This window comes from Gouania willdenowi, chromosome 3 (genome assembly GCF_900634775.1).
Source record: "Gouania willdenowi chromosome 3, fGouWil2.1, whole genome shotgun sequence".
NCBI classification, from domain to species: domain Eukaryota; kingdom Metazoa; phylum Chordata; class Actinopteri; order Blenniiformes; family Gobiesocidae; genus Gouania; species Gouania willdenowi.
This window is the reverse complement of record NC_041046.1, coordinates 41,871,520-41,890,529: the sequence shown is the minus strand read 5'-3', so window position 1 is coordinate 41,890,529 and position 19,010 is coordinate 41,871,520. Positions and strand designations below refer to the sequence as shown.

Sequence of the window (19,010 nt, the reverse complement as noted above, 5' to 3'; positions counted from 1 at the left end):
CAGCCTCTGTATCATGTTTCAATTAAACAGAGATGTGGAGGCGCTGAGCTGCCACGCTGCTGTATTTCATTAGGTGGAGCTAAAGTGTGCTGTGGTGTTGACATTAGACGGTAGTACAGAGGGAGTCAGAGGAATCTTTTACTCCAGGCCAGGGTTTGTGATGCTTCAGTAGCCAGTGATTGCTGTTAAAGTTGTAAATCAAATACAATTCCTCCACTGAGGTCCTTTTGAGATGTTCATGTGCAACCAGAAGTTACTGCAGTGAAAACCACAGCATTTCCAGAGGTAGAGCTGTGTCTTATTCTTCATATTAAGTTGAGGAATTGACTTATAAAGCGGAGCGACCTATCCTGTCCTCTACAATTATTGCACTTGTAATTAATTGCAATTACATCTGCTGCACAGATGGGGGTCATCAGCTAAGGTTGGCAGATTGATTCTGAAGGTGCATTTACTCCAAACACAACTTCAGAGATTGCAGTTGTTTAAATCGCCCGTTTTAAGTCGCTTGAACATAGTTGTGCTTTTTTTTTTGCTCGCTTCATTGCTCAAATTATTCCGTAAGTGACGTGGGGAGAAAGTCATTGCTGATTGGATGTCACGATACTGCGTCACTCAAACTCACTTGAAAAGTTCAAAATGTTCAACTTTCAGTGACTTCCAGCGACTCAGATTGCGTGATTGAGTCGCTGGAATCGCGTGAGTCGCATCACTTGAAGGGAAGTTGCTTGACGTCACATCATTTACATTGTTTTTGAATGTAATCTAGTTGCCAGAGTTGCTGAAGTCGCGTTCGCTGTAAATACATCTTAAGGCTACGTTCACACTGCAAGTCTTAAAGGGATCCTCTAATGTTTTTACAAGTTTGGCCTAAAATCTTTGAAATATAATATTTTACAAGATCAATGCCTAACAAAATGCATTATTATGCACCATACTCATTTAATTGCCTTTTTAAAATGATACTACTTTACCTTTTTATAGCCTGTGTTCCTCCATCTTGAAATCACGTGATTGATGATGTCACACGGCCCCACTTTCTGTAAACATCCCATTGTTTTCTATTAGAGTGAAACATTCAGCCTGATTTTTAATCATTTAATATGTTTTCAGTCAAAATGACAATTTGTGCTGCTATTTGTTGCTCTAAATAATCAGGAAAAGTTAAAGGTGTTGATGTAAGTGACTTGTTTACTGAAAGAGGATAAAAACTGTCTCAGCGAGTAAATCTGTGACAAAATTTATGATGAAATCTGGGAGAAGATTTATAACGTTATCACATTTAGATGTAAAAGTTGAATAGAATGTAACCTGGCTCTCAGATACGTATCACTTTTATATCCACATATGAAAGTGGCCTGTGTCGTATTTGAAAAAAATCTGAATTGTACTGTTCACATGTCACATGTGGACAAAAAAAACTGGTAATTGACATGCAGTGTGAACATAGCCTAAGACACTCATGGGAAATTGTTGGCCTGTCAACCACATGTGGAGGTCGGCCTATTTTTGTGCGTCGCTTCAATCAAATCCCCCTAAAAAATACACGGAATGAGAAGAAAAACAGTATTAACGCTCGGATTGGTCATTATTCTAAATAGTGAATGTTGATAATAATATTGTTGCTCCCGCTGTGATAAAAGTTGTCAGATGTGCCTGTATGTGTCCTTGTTCAGGACATCGGACCTTATGTTATTCTTAATGTAAAGTGTTTTTAATTTCTTCTTAGTTTTAATAATTAATATCATGTGATTTATGACCTTTCATTCAAGTGAAAGTGACAAATAGCGCACATCAGCCGCCCACTTCGCACATCTGTGCAGTGCAGACAGCTGTCATCCCTTGGTAATGTGAGAAAGTGTCACCCTTTAGTTTCATGTTGTCAGATGGAGTCACCTCATCATTATCTACCACTATATGCTGCATATCGTCATGGTGATGGGGCATCTCCAGGTTTAGCTGCATGTGTAAAAATGTTGACTGCTGTGTTTGCACGAGCTCGGACCCAGGATGACAAATTAGAGGATGGTTGTCAGCTTGCGTGTGTTTATTTCCTGCTGCAGTGAGTGAGTCACTCACTCACTCAGTCTGTCTGTGTTTCAAAGACGTGTGATGAAATAGAGTCACTGACGTCTGAATCACAATCCCTATGGCAGCTCAGAGGTGGCCATCGATCTCCTCCCGCTGCCTCCCGTCACACTTGGTTTCCACTTTACTTATAAATCTGAACTTCAGACTTTCCTCCACACTTTCTTCAGATTGTCAACTTATAACACAACACCCCCAAGCTCTTTAAAGAACTCAATTAGTTTAAACCTCTAAGTGGTGAGACATGAGGGTCCTGTCCCAGTTGTCTCAGTCATGAACCACCAGTGAAGGTAGACTTGGACTATGTTCTAAATGTGATTCTAACGTTTACTCACACTAAGTCTGACATCAAAATGAGTATGTAGTGCATTCACATTAGATAGTATAGTACACTAGTCATACTCAACCGTCCCATGATGCACTGCGAGCAGAACGTAAAATGGTCCTGGGTCCGGCTTTAAGCTAAAAATCAAACATCCTCTTTTCAAAACAAAAGCATCTCTTCTCGTCTTCCATTAGTTTTTTTTTTGTGAATAGGGCTCTTATTTTGACGTTAACAGGAAGTTTTGTCAGTAGCACAATGGAGGGTCTCTGAAAATCAGCATGAAATGTGTTTCTGTGAGTTTTATGATCAAATGAGCACATGTTGATATTCTACTTGGTCATTTTCTCATTTCAAATGTTTCCAGAACTTTCAAAGATGGAGAATCTTTAGCCTCAGTGTGATTCAGGTTTTTATCCTTGTAGGTTCCCAATGCATCTTGGGAAACTCGGAAGTATACTTCAGTGGGAAGTAATCATACTTATAGTTTACCTGTATAGTAGACAGTATATACTCATTGAATTTGTAGTGTGTAGCAATGTTTCTCAAATGGGGGTACGTGATGTCACTACAGGGGGTACTTGTAAGAGAGAGAGAGAGGAAAATTAACAAATACAGGGTTTTATAATGTTTAATTTGAATTAAAAATGATAATCATACTAAATATTACCAGCAACTCACAAAATGACAAAAACACACAAAATAAGAGAAAATATACAGACTAATAAAAACAGACAAACAACAATAAAGTACACAAAATGACACCAAAAACACAAAAAAACTACAACAAAAACACACTAAATGAGAGAAAAATACACAAAATCACTACAAAATACTCAGAAATAACAGAGAAACAACCAAAAAACACACATTTAGAGAGAATAATTTAAATTATACCAAAAACACACAAAATAATGATAGAAATGATCATGATTAAAACATGAACTGAAAATACAAGGATTAGTGTTGGTCCCACACCAGGTTGGAGTGACAGGAAATGATTATAGACTATAGAAATAAATCTATTCAGGATTCACTAAATATTGTTTCATTTCACTTATTCACAAAATGATATTCTTTAAAATGTGTGTTATCACTCATTGTTTCCATTATGATGGAAGGGCAGCGTTGTGGCTCATATGCAGACATGGAGCAGTGAGGAGGGCCAGGTGTGTGTGGATGGAATAACCAGGTTTGAACATGTTTGACGGGGGGAAGACGACTATGGCTTTACGAGCTCTGAGAACTCACATTATTTATTTACTGTCAACAAACACATACAATTAAACCAGGTCTTAATTTGGAACGGATCCTTCCAGAACAAGGTAGAAAATGGCTTAAAAACAGACTTTAAAGAGCGTCTTTCAGCCAATAGGTGACGCTAAGCTTTTTTTGGCTGTTTTGGACAAATAAAAAGATAAGCACATGTTTTATTTTCATTTTCTGCTGTGCGGCTGATTCATTGGAGGATTTATGGGTGTAAACGTTTGTACATATTTTGTATTTGAGGGATTTTGTGTCGTGAAAGTTTAGTGACCTTTGTGATAAAAGTGGCTAAATGAGTGTTGGCTTAGCGCTGTCCTTGGTGCTGAAACATGTCAGGCTCTCACTTAGAGTGAGAGATGGATCCTCTCCCTAATAGACCATTATCCTTGTTTATTTAACGCTGTTTATTAAACATTTAGGTTAATATTGGTTTTGTGTTCACGTGATATTATTGGACCATTTAGTAGTTGGCAAAAGGCGCTTTAGAAGAAAGTAAAAATGACAGAAAACATGAATCATTGTGTAAATGAAACTCAGCAATATTTGTAGGGACTCACAGTTTTCACTGTGCTTATATCGTACGATTACAGTCATTTTTAATGTTAAATATCTCATATCATGCTATTTCCATTTGTTCTAAGAACTCTAAAAACATTGTATTGAGGTTTATTTCCTAAACTCGCCTGTTTTCCAGAGTTTTAGCTTCTGAAAAGTCACTTTCTAACCAACTCTACAAACAGGCTGATTTGTGGCCTACTTATGCATATTCATGAGTGGGCGTTGTCTATAGACGGGACACTGATTTTGCTCCTCCCTGCACGGTGACGTAGGGCCAGATTTCCTCCTCCCACCCACTCCGTAGCTGAGCTCATGCTGCTTAATAAAAACGAGACAGAGCGTGGGGGCGGGGCGTTCACCGGTACATACGTAGACTGTAGAAAATACATACATAGCACTGAGCGAAGGATGCTGAAATGCTCACCTTTGTGGGCGTGTCTGTTTACATGTCAATAACGGCAGAGAGCTTCCTGGAGGCGTGGCTTCTCCAGCTCAGTGCCGCGTCAAATTCGTCATCAAAGTGGGAACGCGTCATCAAATTGTAGCGAGGTGTTTGTAAGAAAGGAGCAAATCACCCTCTAACTAACGATTGAGGGAATCAATGAAAAAAACGAAATTAAAATCTTGAATTTTCCTTTAATTATGACATAATATCCCTTAATGAAATAGAAATTGGTCACAAACTGTAGAAAATGTAAACTGAAGATCCTGTTGGGGTTGATATCTGTCACTTATTGCTTGGATATTGTTCGTTTCTTACATATTTTGTATTTCATGTAAATGAAGAAGCGTAAACTAGGGAACAATGATGTGGAAATTATTTGTTTTCCCGCATAAAATCTGTGGCCCACTTGAGATCAAACTGCTCCATATTTGGCCCCTGAACTAAAATGAGTTTTGACACCCCTGATCTAAAACAAGCTGCTCTGTTACTGACACTGTTTCTATTCATGCTGACTCTTTTGAGTCTACAAAGCAAGTGTAAACTGCTCTATTTGTATCGCACTGAGACACTTTCACCAAGACGTCTTAAGCTTTTATCCAGAAACTTTAACAAATCCAGTGCTGTTGAGTGTTAATCTCTCTGTCAGATGGAAAATAATGTGTTACTGATTAAAAGTGAACTCTTTACACACATTTCCACTTTCTAACAAACACGGTCTGTTATCGCTCCAGATTTAAAAAAAAAAAAAAAAAAAAAAGATGTGGTTGAGTGCATGAATATGTATTTTAATAATAAAGGATTAGCATTAATGGCTAATGTAATCCAACGAGCACACTGTTCGTCTGTTGTAGTCCGCACAATGCGTGACCTGAGTTGATCAAGTCTTGCGAGTTAATGCTTTTTTAATGACGACGAACAAAGCTGGAGACGTTCCTGCTAATTCTCCCCAGCAGCGAGGACGAGGTAGAGATAATTGAGGTGAGCGGGAAGATGTTGGTGGTTGAGGAGAAGACAGGAATCAGGCTAGATCCCCCCCCACACACCCCCAGCATGCCTACACACTTTATCACCACACATTAAAAAACCATATGGGTCATAATGGAGCTTAATAAATGTCAGCGTCTGTTTACCTTGTACATGAGTATAATTAGCCTCTGCCACGCTCCACCGTGTGTGAACCATGGAGACAACGCACGCCATTCCATCTGATAGGATGGGAACAGGATGACGAGTCGAGCATCCATCCATCTCTATGATGAGGGTGTGTTGACGTGTAGAGCACAAAGTGTGTATGAAGCTAATGTGTGCAATGATCAATGATGCTTTTACGTCCTCTGCAGATGGTAGAGTATTATTCCACTCATTAGAAGCAATTTAGAAAACAAAAATAAAAAGTATCTCATTTATCTCTTTGCATGTATTTATATTAGAATACAGTAGGTGTGATGATGAGGTATTAAAATCTCTGTCCTGGACTTTTTGGCAACATTAAACTGGTTGGTTTTAAAAGGGAAAGTAAACATTACATCATTCTTGGACACCAAACACTAGTTTGTTAGGGCTGCAACTAACGACTATTTTAATAGTTGACTAGTCATCAATTATTGAAACGATTAATTGACTAATCGGATGATAAATTCTACAATGATTTGCTCTATGTTGCCACAATCTTTTAAATTTGGCTTGGAGCAAATTTACGTCAAATAAAAACAATAATAAATAAATAAATAAATAAATAAACAATCCCAATGTAAAGTGTGAACAGTTTGGTTACAAACACAAAATAATAAAATTAAATACATTATCACTAAAATCTGCTTCAATAATAACATTTACACATTAAAAAAATATTCTTCATGGGCTGATATTTTATAAAATATATGTGTGTCACTCTATTAGTGTTAGTGTATGCAATTCATTTATTTCCTCATTTATAATGAAATTATTTTCTAAAAATAAAAAAAAATTAAATAAAAAAAAAAACACATGGAAAGCAAAAATAACTCCAATAATGTTTTTACTGTTTAATATAAAGTGGCCCTCGCTAATTTCCGGCATGGGAATTTATCATTTCCACCGTGGGATGACATATTCTTACCAGTGGGAATGTTTTATGATGATACAGTATATCTCTTACCAGTCACGTCCGTAATGTGCATATAGCTCTGAGCACAGATATATTGAAGGTTAGATGAGCCACTCCTCATGAAAATCTATGTTCAGCTTCGTCCACAGCTCGAAAAAGACGATGATGACGCAACCGATAATTGTCGACAATTACATATGTCGGTGACTAATCTGTTATTGATTCATCGACAATGTCGACTAATCGTTGTGCTTTGAGTTTGTGGCCACAAATTAGTAGTTTTTAAGTAAACTCATCACATCTCAGACTGTTGTAAACATGAGTCACGTGTTTTTGCCTGTTATCAAATCTGCTTTTATTGTATCTTATAATTGACATATTTCTACAACTGCCCCATTGGCGTATTGGTTAATTCAGTGGTTATTTCTCTTTTTTTTAACGAGACAGATTGTAAATTATAAAAAACAAAAATGCGTAGCTTCCTGTTTACAACAGCTTGCGGTGAGTCAAGTTTGCCACCGAAAAGTCCGATGTATGCATGTGATGCATCTGTACACACAGATCTACACACACAAACACACACACTCACATTTAACACCTAACGGTTGCACAACATAGATAAAGGCAACACAACAGTAGCTCAGCACCCTGGTCCTCTTGACTGCATCTTCCGTTGCTATAGCAACTAGCCATGCTAACCCATAGGGAACGCTATTAATATGTTATTATTAGTATGTCGGGGCCACGATCACTTTTTTTTTTTTTTTTACCATGTCATGTTTGAGGCTCCGTAGTCCAGTAAAGGAGATGTGAACGTGAAAATGGAAATGACAGTATTTCAAAATAAAATGACCGGAAGAAATAAAATTAAAACTATTATTTTTGTTTTTTATACGGTCCAGTTGAAATGATTGGGGACCACATGGTTTACAGCGTGAAACACCTCCACATCACAGTCGTGGGTTCTTTATTTAGCACTAAAGCGTATCCTAAGCTAATAGCCGTTGTGTTGAGTTTCTTTGCGTGATGTTTTGTGGTTTTTCTCCAGGTTCTCTAGCTTCCACACAAAAACGTAGACTTAGATTAAAATAAAGTTGTTTATATTTAGAATAATCATCACTCACAAATGTCCAGAGTTTTATGGTTGTAGCGTTTGTATTATCTGACCGTCACAAACAGGATATAAAACTGCTTTCTAAAATACCTGCTAGTTCTGTGACTAAGATGGTTCGTCCAATCCGAATGTGGCTCCTAATGGCAGAGCAGGTCGATATGTTCAGGGTTTGTTTCTTTCTTCCTAACTGTGATCCTTGATTGGATCCATCTCTAAGAAATGTGAAACGTGGAATCGGAGCAACAAGAAATGATCGATTCTCTTCCAGCGTCCATCTGTGACGGGTGAACATTTTGATTGAGACAAAACAAATAAATAATGTAACTCTCGTTTCCGCAATCTGTGACGTGACATCAGACAAATAAATGGAGAGTGATGATCAACATGCAACCAACAACAGCGATGGTTAAAACAGCAGGAGGACAATCTGAAATCAATAGGACCTACCATGTGGCGCAGGTTCCCACGGACTCCATCAGTGCTTTACTCATCGATCCAGTAAACAAACATAACACCAATGCAACATTGATCACAAACTAATGTCGATTCAACAGGCATAGAGTCTCTGAGAGCCAGAAACACTTAGTAATCACCTGCAGAGGGATAGAAATGTAAGATGTTTATTCTGACTTTTAGTTTCTCTGCACAAACAGTACAAAGGTCTGAACTCAGACGTGTCATTTGTGCTCCAAAAACACACAAGACGACTTCAAATGTTTCAAAAAATTAAATAGAAAATATAGAAAACACCACCAAAAAGACACAAAATTAGAGCAAAAATTACAAAAATGACTCAAAATTTCATCCAGAAAGCCAACAAAAATCTGTTAAATGACTTTTCAATTTTAGTATTTAAAGCCACACTTACCAGATTTGAAATAAAACTCTCTCCACATGCCTACTAGATAGTATTCTGTATATATACTGTGAATAAGTGCTTTGAAGTGTGGAATCCACCAATAAGTATGTCTTATTATCTGTTAGGGGCTCAAATGGACGGAAATGAACAAAATTCATTTACTGAAGCAGACAGTCGTATTGTTAATTTTGCTTTTTTAAAGTATTTTTACAAAATCAAGAAGAATTGCCATATAATAGGGAATATACCCCCATGTGTGCATGTTTTGGACAATATAATGCGTTTTCATTTCATGCAACTTTTCACTGTAAACTAGTGGGAAAAATGAACAAAATATCAATCTTCATGCAAAATATGACACGTAAAGTGCATGCATTTGGTGCAAATACAGCAGAGAAATATGAAATTAATGACAATAGTTAATGCAAATGATCATATTAAGAATTTGGGTGATTTTAAAACCTAGCAATGACGTCTAATTTGGGAAATCCGATGAAACGGAAAGCAAATGGAAAAGAATAAACGGACACAGGAATAGGTAAACTCTACATAATCTCTGCTGACTAAGAAGAACCAGGAAACACACCACCACGACATCCCCAAACACTTGAATGTCCTGGTTTGTTGAAATCCCCGTCCTCTGCTCGTTCCACGTCAGCCTATACATTATGTATGACTTTAACTTGTTGTTCTCCGGCCTGTTTAAATCCCTTCCTGCAGACACTTGGATGACGCGCCACGCATTCTCCCGTGCTTTTGTTGTGTAATCCGGTTTGGACTGTGACATGCACAGTGAGCGTAAGCCTCATGTCTGAGTGGAGACAGCTGCTAGGAAGCAGTCGTCCTGCTGCTCGCTGTCACATCGTGAGGCAGATTAAGTAAAACAACCGTCCACGCGTCGTCTGAGAGCTGCCGCCAGCAGCATTAAGTCAGGGATATTCCACCATACACAAGGATTCCCCTACACATTAAACGCTGTGAGATAATAATACTGTCCTTCAAATGAGAAGCACTATCCATCATCACACATCCAAACATGGAATCTTTTATTCTACCTACATGTCAAAAAATTCTGTGATTTAGACCAATTATTTCTTAATAATTTTATAGTTACACTGAGAACTTTTAGTTTTATCGCATGAATACTTTTTGAGATATGGACAATTTAGTGAGGGGGGGGTATGTGTCGATTCCTTATTTTTCTTTCATTTTCAGCTTCCAATATGTCAATCATTACATTACATTAAAAAGTGAAATTTGGTATATTAATACAGCTCCACCTACTCTCTCAGAATATACAAAAATATCTGCTATACATACTATCTGGTGGACATGTCAGCTCCTCAAAATTGGAAAAAAGTTTACTGAAGGCACAAAACAAACCAGTAGCAGATATTTATTTATAATATATATATTCTGAGAGAGTAGGTGGAGCTGTATTACTATACCTAATCTCAGTTTCCTATGTGATGTAGTTCCTGAGATATTGGAAGCTAGAAATGAAAGAAAGATAAGGTAACACAATTTCCTCATATTTTTCATACTCTAGAGCAGTGGTTCCCAACCTTTCTTGTCTTGTGTACCCCTTGAGCCTTTTTGTCATACCATGAGTACCCCCTCAATCATATGTGGTCACTATTCTCCAAAAGTAGAACATAACAACTGAATATTTAACACAAGTCATTTTATTTCATCTTCTTAAATTGAACAATTAATATTCAGGCATTATCTTCTTATTTAACTCAAATTAAACATAAAATGATGTTGCCTTCAAGGCGATAAAAATGCCAAATATAAGAAATAATATTATTGTAAACATTTGTATTATTAATACTGTATGAGCTTCTTTGAATATGTCCCCTTTAAACAGGCATTTTTACTTTAAAAAATAAGTCATAGTGCACACGTACCATTTTATTGAAGGACTGAGAATGTTTTTTATTATCTTGGAAATAAATTCCTAATTTTTCCATGTACCCCCTGCAATGTGCTCACGTACCCCTCGGGGTATGCGTACCCCTGGTTGGGAACGAGTATTTTTCACGTACTTGGCACAAAACATAATCGTGCTATTTATTTTTGTGCTGCACGGCACAATTAGTGCTGAGCTGCTAGGAACGAGTTGCAAACCTAAGTATGTCAATGGGATTCATCAGCTTAACCCTAAACCTGAATGAAACATTCAAATAAGATGTAATTGCATTAAATAACTTCCAATCATAACAGTTTGTAAGATAATCGTGTCTCGCAGCACAATAATAATGCAGAAATCATGTTAGCATGCACAGAAATAGAATGATTGGGTGCTTTTTTGGGTCAGAAATGATTTTATTTGACTTTTTTTCTTGTCCAGTAAGTTCATGACAGAACAAACTGTTCCTATTGGTCTTCACTGCAGGAGCTTGATTTCTTTCATATTTCCCATATCCAGATGTGACGCTGGATGCCACATCTTATTTGTGTTGAAACTATGGGTATGTTGGCGTAACAGAGGTTAAGCGTGTTAATGTTTGTATGACACACAGCAGAGAGCACTGCAGGGGCTACTCGTTGAGATTAATACAGTTCAACACCTACAGTACATGCTGTTTGCTGCCCAGGCTGCATCTCTGGTCCTGATGTTACATTAAAATGAGATTAACATCAAACTGCTGGGTCTCACTGCAGCCTCACAGTTAGAGGTTTGTGTCCTACCATTGTGCACAGTTTGTAGGTTTTGTGTCAGTATGAGACCAAGGATAAATGTTGTGACTGATCGTGTGTTTTCTCTGTTTGTCCTGCAGGTGGAGAGGGAGATAGCCATTTTGAAACTCATAGAGCATCCCCACGTTTTAAAGCTGCACGACGTCTACGAAAATAAGAAATACCTGTAAGTCTAACCTTCTGCTCTCACATTACTCTGAAAACTGTCAAAAACAACATTAAAGTAGATATATTACTTATATTTTATAAAAAAAAATAAAAATCCAGGTTTTCTTTTTTCTCCGCTAAAAAATAAAGGTGGTAAAAAGGTGCAGAAGGTCACATGTGGGGCCCCGTGGTCACTAGTTCCAGTATTTGTATTATGTCTGAATAGATCCCACATTAGTGGGAAAAAATACAACCTATGACTGTAGTCCTTTCTCTCTACCAGTGCAGGGTTATACTGTAATAGTTTTGAATTTTTCCATTAGTTTTAGGTCTTATTTAGTTGTGACATTGTATTTTTTTAAGTTAGTTAGTTTTTAGAGCAGATTTGGTGGTTTTTTATTAGTTACAAAATGTTTTCCCCAAAATGATGAGTTTTAATTTAGTTTTAGTGTTTGTTTTAGTTTTGTTTAGTTTTTAGTAAATCTGTCAACGAGAGTCGACAAGATAGCTGGATAAAAATATCACCTGCCTCCACTACAAAGCACTTTTTTATCATCCATACATCCAGGCGGGGGTACACCCTGGACAAGGAGCCAGATTCAGATTCAGAAAACTTTATTTGTTCCCGAGGGGCAATTCAGTTTCAGTTACATCTCGACCAAGAAACATGAAAGACAATAACATATAACATGGGGGACAGGTACGGGAGTACTGGGGAGCTGCCACAAGAGCAGCATTTCTTAGATGAGAAATATGAAACAATGGGTAAGAAGAAGAGGTAAAAAAGGCAAAAACCAAACTGGGCCCTTGTAGAGAGGGGCGGAGTTTGGGATCATGAAAAAACTCTTCAGCAAACATTGCAACGAAAACCAACAAACAACATTCAACATTCAATACAACAGCACGTTAGCATACGGGATGGGTCTTAGGATGGGTAGTTCGCAGGTCAGCCACAGGATGGCGCTGCCCTCACGGCTCGCTTCTTGCCACAATCTGCTGGGAAGGAGGAGGGGGTGGAGCCAAAAGAGAGGTGAAAAAAAAGTTTACTGTAGGCAGAAACGTGTTCCAGCCCGAAACCTAAACACACTTTTTTCCACATTTAATGAGTTGGCATGTCCACCAGATATGATGTATAGCAGATATTTTTATATATTCTGAGAGAGTAGGTGGAGCTTAATTACTTTACCAACTCTCAGTTTCCTATGTGATGTATTTACTGAGATATTGGAAGCTGTAAATGGAAGAAAAACAAGGACAAGCAAAAATTGACACAAAATTGCCCGTCACTAAATAGTCCAAATCTCAAAAAGTATTCAGCCGAACAAACTCAAAATTGGCCGTATGTATATTGAATAATCACAGAACAATTGGTAAAAATATACTATAGTCAGTGTTTAATGGCTTGCTTATTTTAGGAGATAAATTCTATGATTTTGGTTGATTTTCCATGATTGTAGATAGATATTAAGCAGTAAAAAATAAACTGTGTTAATCCAAATGAAAGGACTTGAGTTGTCTTTGACTTTGCGTGGGCTGGGACGGACTCTACCACCTCTGTGTGAATAAAGACGGAGGATAACATTGAAACAGGTCAATATCTATTGACCTGAGTTCCTTTCTGCTGTTAAACAACCACGTTGACTTTGATCTCGAGGATGGTCCTAAAGCTGTCACTTCCCTCCTGCCCCGTGTGACCACTGCTGCTCTCGTGTATATCCCTGTTTTATTGTTCCCATTAATCTCCTGTGTGGGCCATGCTGTGCTCCAGTGGCAACGGCTTAATGCACTCTCAATAATTGATCAAGGCTCCTCCGTCAAACTGAGCAGCTGGAATTTGTTTCCCTAAAGTCGTCGGACGGGAACGGATGGACGCGCCATCGTCGTGGATGCAAAACAGTTTTGTCGTGGACGTTCCTGACGCTCACAAATCACCAGCAGAACGGGTTTCTAATTTAGAAAGGCTGCGACAGGTAAACGCTCGAGCGGGTGCTTTAATCTGCTCATAAATCACGGCGCGGGGGCGAGAACGGAGCTCGACAAACGGGATCAAACACGCTCACGAGACAAATGAACGTAACACGGGCCTGGAACACCCCAAACCCACATGGACCGGGGTTTTTTCTGTGGGTCACACACACCCCCATCAGTCACTACTTCAACGCCTCACACTGAGATCCTGTTAAAGTCATGACTTTAGTGTTTCCATCAATGTCTCTTTTAGTTTGGAAACGTGGCAGCGCTGTGATGAATCTGTTTAATCAGTGAGCATTCACAGGCCCAGCTATTCAATCAGTCCCTCCACGCACACTAACTGTAACTCATCTTTTTATCATCGCTAAAAGAGCTGAGGAAGCATGGAAGCTTTTAGTTGTTATGCTGCAAAGAAGTGGAGCAAACTGTCAATGTTAACATCTATAAATCTTAATTAAAGGTTCTATATTATGCTATTTTTCACCCATCTCCATTTGTTCTCAGAACCCCAACAACATAGTATTTGAGGTTTATTTTCCCAAACTCACCTGTTGTGCAGAGTTTTAGCCTCTGAAAAGTGATTTTCTGAGCAGTTCTAAAAACAGGCTGTTTGGGGGCCTACTTATGCATATTCATGAGTGGGCGTGTCTGTCAACGCTGACTTCATGCCTCGCTATTGCGAGGAAGATCAGTGTTCACCAAGGCGATTTTCTTTGTGCTATCCACACACTATTGTTATTGTTTTCAGCCAAAAACTGCACATTACAGTAAAACACATGGCTATTTAAGCGGCTATTGTGATTGTGAGTCTGTCTCAGTGCTTCATGCTATGTGAGTGCTTCAGCTGCTGCTGCTACTACTTCAAACACCAGTGTTAAGCTGCTAAGTGACTTTCTTCTCCTCCTCATCTCTATTAACTACAGAAATAGTGCATTTAAGGTGATAATCATTTGTTTTGTCCAACCGTTTTATCACATTGTGTCACAAACACGTCAGATCAAGTCAAAGGAGATACGAGGCGGATACTAAAAATGGAACGGCTCAGCGCATTGAAAAATTGCTTGCGTGGGCGTGGTTTGTAGAGGGCGTTGCTTGTACTATACTCATGGCTGCAGTTGGATACACATGCATTTGGTACTTACACCGGCAGCAGGCACTTCCTGTAGGGGGCGGTTCAGACTGTAGTGATGTCACAAAAGTCTGACCGCTCGTTTTTCAGAAGAGGGCAGAGCAGTAGCTCAGAGAGCAGGAGTAGTGAGGATTGATCAGAGATGCAGAAAGGAAGTCCAATAATACTTTGGGGGTGTTTTTGATCAGAAATTAACATTTTAACAAGGTTAAAAGATCAAAAAAGTTGATTTAGCATGATATAGGACCTTTAAAGGCACTACTTTGTCTTCTGCTTTTGACTCAGAGGGCGGTTTTTAATAATTTTATTGTCGATTTAATGTTTGTATTATTGCTTTTAGTTGATATTGTTGATAGATAATTATTTTTAATATGATTAAAGCTGACTATAACATGCTGAAGTTGACATGCACTAGATTTACAACTGGATTCACCGAAATGAGAATTCTTGGCCGAAACCTAAAACCAAAAATGGGGAAACATAGGACGAAAACTGAAATTAATCATGTCAATTATTAGTACCATTTCATTTACGGCTATAATTATGTACTAACCTCACTAAAATTAAAACATTGCAATAGCAAGAAAAGAAAAAATCAATTAAAAAATGTAATTATTTATACTGACATTCCAACAATGCACAGTATAAAACCAAATAAAATACTAAATATTTCATGTGTACATTAACAGGCTTTTAACTGACTGAAAGATGGAAAAATGAAATGCTTTCATCACAACATTCTGTTTTTGGCTGCGTTGTTTCGGTGATAAAAGAGTTTTGGCCGAAAAACTAAAATGCACTTTGAGGCCATTGTCGGTGGCCGAATATTTATTGCATCATTTCTGTTTAATGTTTTTGTTTTTATTGTGAATTACAAAACTCTCTTGCACTTTTTAATCATGTAAAGCACATTGAATGGCCTTGTGTATGAAATGCACTGTACAAATACTGTAAATGTGTCATGCCTTATTTATAGACAAGGTTAAATATTCAACAGGCACTGAACAGGACGACTGTATCACTGGTGCTTTGCTGACGCTGACGTTTTCTCCTGTGCAGGTACCTGGTGTTAGAACACGTGTCCGGTGGAGAGCTGTTTGACTACCTGGTGAAAAAAGGCCGACTAACGCCCAAAGAGGCCAGAAAGTTCTTCAGACAGATTATCTCAGCTCTGGACTTCTGCCATAGTCACTCCATATGGTTTGAAGCCTGGTCCTCTATAACAGACACAGTTTAGAGTCTGGTTCCTGTTCTGATTCTGTCTTTGTTTGCCTCTCGTTCTGCAGCCACAGAGATCTGAAGCCTGAGAACTTATTGTTAGACGAGAAGAACAACATCAGGATAGCAGACTTTGGGATGGCGTCTCTGCAGGTCGGGGACAGCCTGCTGGAAACCAGCTGTGGGTGAGTGACTTTATCGTCCTGGAGCTTTTACAGTGACTGGTACAGTGCCCGTCGGAACTATGTATTCATATAGTGGGAGGAGCTTAAGTAGAGTTCTCAATTATGGCCAAATGAGTATGTGTTGTACAAAGAGGTGTACATACTCTGTACTCTTTAGTGTTATAAAGGGCTATATTTGTGGGTACAATTTTGCAAAAAGTGCCAAATTTTAACTTTTTCTTGCCATATTTTTGCTCCTTTCAATGCATTTTTGCTACATTACGCCCCTTTCTGACACTTCTCCATCAAATTTCAACATTTTTTTTTCACTTTCAAGACATGTTCAGCACTTAATAAACCCTTTCTACCACTTTTCCACCTAATGTTGCATATGCTGACCCATTATTGTCACTTTCACCTCTTTTCACCATATTCCATCCTTATTTTTTTAACCACATTCAAAACTTGTTATTGCCATTATTTGCGCGTTTAAACAAATTGTTCCTACTTTATCCTGCCACTTTTAAGCCAATATTGACACTTTGAACCTTTTTTACTACTTTTTCTGCAGTTTTTAAAATCCCATTTCACCACCTTTCTACCATTTTTGGTCACTTTTAACCCATTTTATTCCTGGTTAAAACTAGGTTTGACATCTTTAAGATCACTATATACTATATTTGGCACGTGTGGTTTAAAGAAAGTGTGTCCACATGTTGCATAGAGATCAGATGTGTCTTTAAAGTCAAACAAAACCCAAAAATAACATATTTTCATTTTCTTTTCACATGTGGTTCTGCACTAATCATACCTGCATGCGTTAGACGTTTTTAATGCACAAAGTTGGTGTAAACTCAGTATAACGCATGCCCAGTGAGTCATTGATGAAGCTAACATTGAACAGCAACCTGCAGGGATCTGTCCCTCTGATCACTGCAACTCCTTCATGCTCGAGTTTCCTTTCAAGGATCCTCTAAACGTGGCTCACGTGCTGTAAGTCGAAGCATCCTATCATCCTCCCGTAATGGAAATCGTTAATCGCACATGCCGCCCCGAGCATGGAAAAAACCCAGTGCTGGCTCTGCTGTAATTAGATTGCACTTAGTGTGTTTTGACACGGCTGTGTTTGACTAGTTCACAACGCTCGGTTTCACATACATTAGCATAATGAAGTGCGTCGCAGGAGAAGACGGAGAGAGTGTTTACTCTGGGAGTTTGGATGAGTTGCGGTCTTTGCTTCATTTCCTCTGATGAATCTTCAATCTTTGCATTTGTGCAATCAGTCGATCAATCAGAAGACGGAGATAGAGAGATATATAGAGAGAGAGAGAGAGAGATATATATATATATATATATATAGAGAGAGAGAGAGAGAGAGAGAAAGGAATCACAACTCTAACTTTGCTGCACTTTGAGATGCTTTTACATTTCTGTGGCTACTTTTTATGGCTTAGGTTGGAAAACATACAGGGATCAACCAAAGGGTGGTGACTACTGAGTCATTTTGTGTATTTTTGCTGTTATTTTGTGTATTTCTCTGTCATTTTGTGCGTTTACTGCAATAAAATGTGTAGAAAATGTCATCAGAGCTGCACATGAGCCTGTTTTTTGTTTTTGTTTTACTATTACAATGAAATAAATACAATTATTTCATTGCGTAATTGTGACCGTCACCAGCCCGCCCTAAGGAAGGGTCAGAAAAAGAAGTAGAAAAGAAATAGAGAAAGTAAGCAATCAACTATTTTGGTTGTGCTAAAAGTGTTACATATACTGTATTTTGCGGCATATAGGACGCTATTTTTTTCCCGAGTTACGCTTTATGCGTGGATTTTTCAGTCAGTCGCACACGTGTGTCCAGTGAAAGTGGGTGTCAGGGGGTAGAATATGACTGACAGCCCCCCCTACAGCAAAATGAATGAACTGAAGCAGCCACTGAACATCACGATGAACTGAACGTTCAAAAACCAGCTTTGAATAATGTGGGGAAAGTCAAAGAACTCACATTTAATAAGAGGAAAGATGCATCATGGTCCATATGCAGGACAGTGTCTGAGTAGAGGGAGCTTAAAATAATAATAAAAGGCAAATATTGGTAATAAATTGAAGTTTCTGGAGCAGAAAGCGTTGCGGACGTATGCATTTACAGTAGGAAGAGTGTGTTAAAAATACCATAATGTTTAAAATGTAAGATATCTCAGCCAGTTTTTAATAATAGGGAATAATAAACAGCATAAATGACTTATTTGCTGAAATATTGCTGCTGGGTAATAAATAAAACACTTTTAATACTTTTTGTGCAAACAGAGTTTTCTCAGCTTGTGGCTTGGGACCCAAAATTGGGTCATAGACCGATTTTCAGTGGGTCGCAAGCAAAAAACAATTTACAAACTAATGATATCTAAATTAGATTTTTTTAAATATATATATATATATACTTCTGAATATTTTTATAACGGCCTTTTTGAGTAATAAATTTCAAATTTGGATTATTGTTTTGTTGTAAATTGCTGCTACTGTTTTAGCAGTGTGACTGTTTTTATTTTGAATTATCAGGATTTCACCACATGATAATTCATAAAATGGGCTTCATCGGGCATCGGTTTGCATGATTATTATGATGCAATTAAAAATAGAAACACTTTAAAATCCTATACAGGACTATAATATAACTAAATTACTTTTCATTTACTCGTGCACAGTTCATTCTGGTCTCACATAGTGTGTTATTGGGTACATCACTACACACTGTCCTATATTCATTCATTAATCTGTGGAGCAGCGTCGGATGCTGTCGGATGTTATCCAACCAGATGAGCTTGGATCGAGGCCATTTGATGTTGTTTCTCATTCTACCCATCAGGCTGTGTGTGTTTGTGTGTGGGTGTGTGGGTGTGTGTGTGTGTGTGTGTGTGTGTGTGTGTGTGTGTGTGTGTGTGTGTG

The 19,010-nt window shown here is 38.1% G+C and overlaps 1 protein-coding gene across 11 annotated transcripts in view; it reads left to right on the top strand.

Moving 5' to 3' along the window:
* The window catches only part of LOC114460786 (serine/threonine-protein kinase BRSK2-like), a 137,569-nt gene that overhangs the window by 86,290 nt on the left and 32,269 nt on the right, over positions 1-19,010 (top strand). For all 11 annotated transcript variants that reach the window (XM_028442719.1, XM_028442693.1, XM_028442712.1 and 8 more), the window contains exons 3-5: positions 11,522-11,607; positions 15,748-15,888; positions 15,975-16,091. In XM_028442719.1, the coding sequence (XP_028298520.1) occupies positions 11,522-11,607; positions 15,748-15,888; positions 15,975-16,091 (344 nt within the window). The remainder of the gene's footprint in view (positions 1-11,521; positions 11,608-15,747; positions 15,889-15,974; positions 16,092-19,010) is intronic.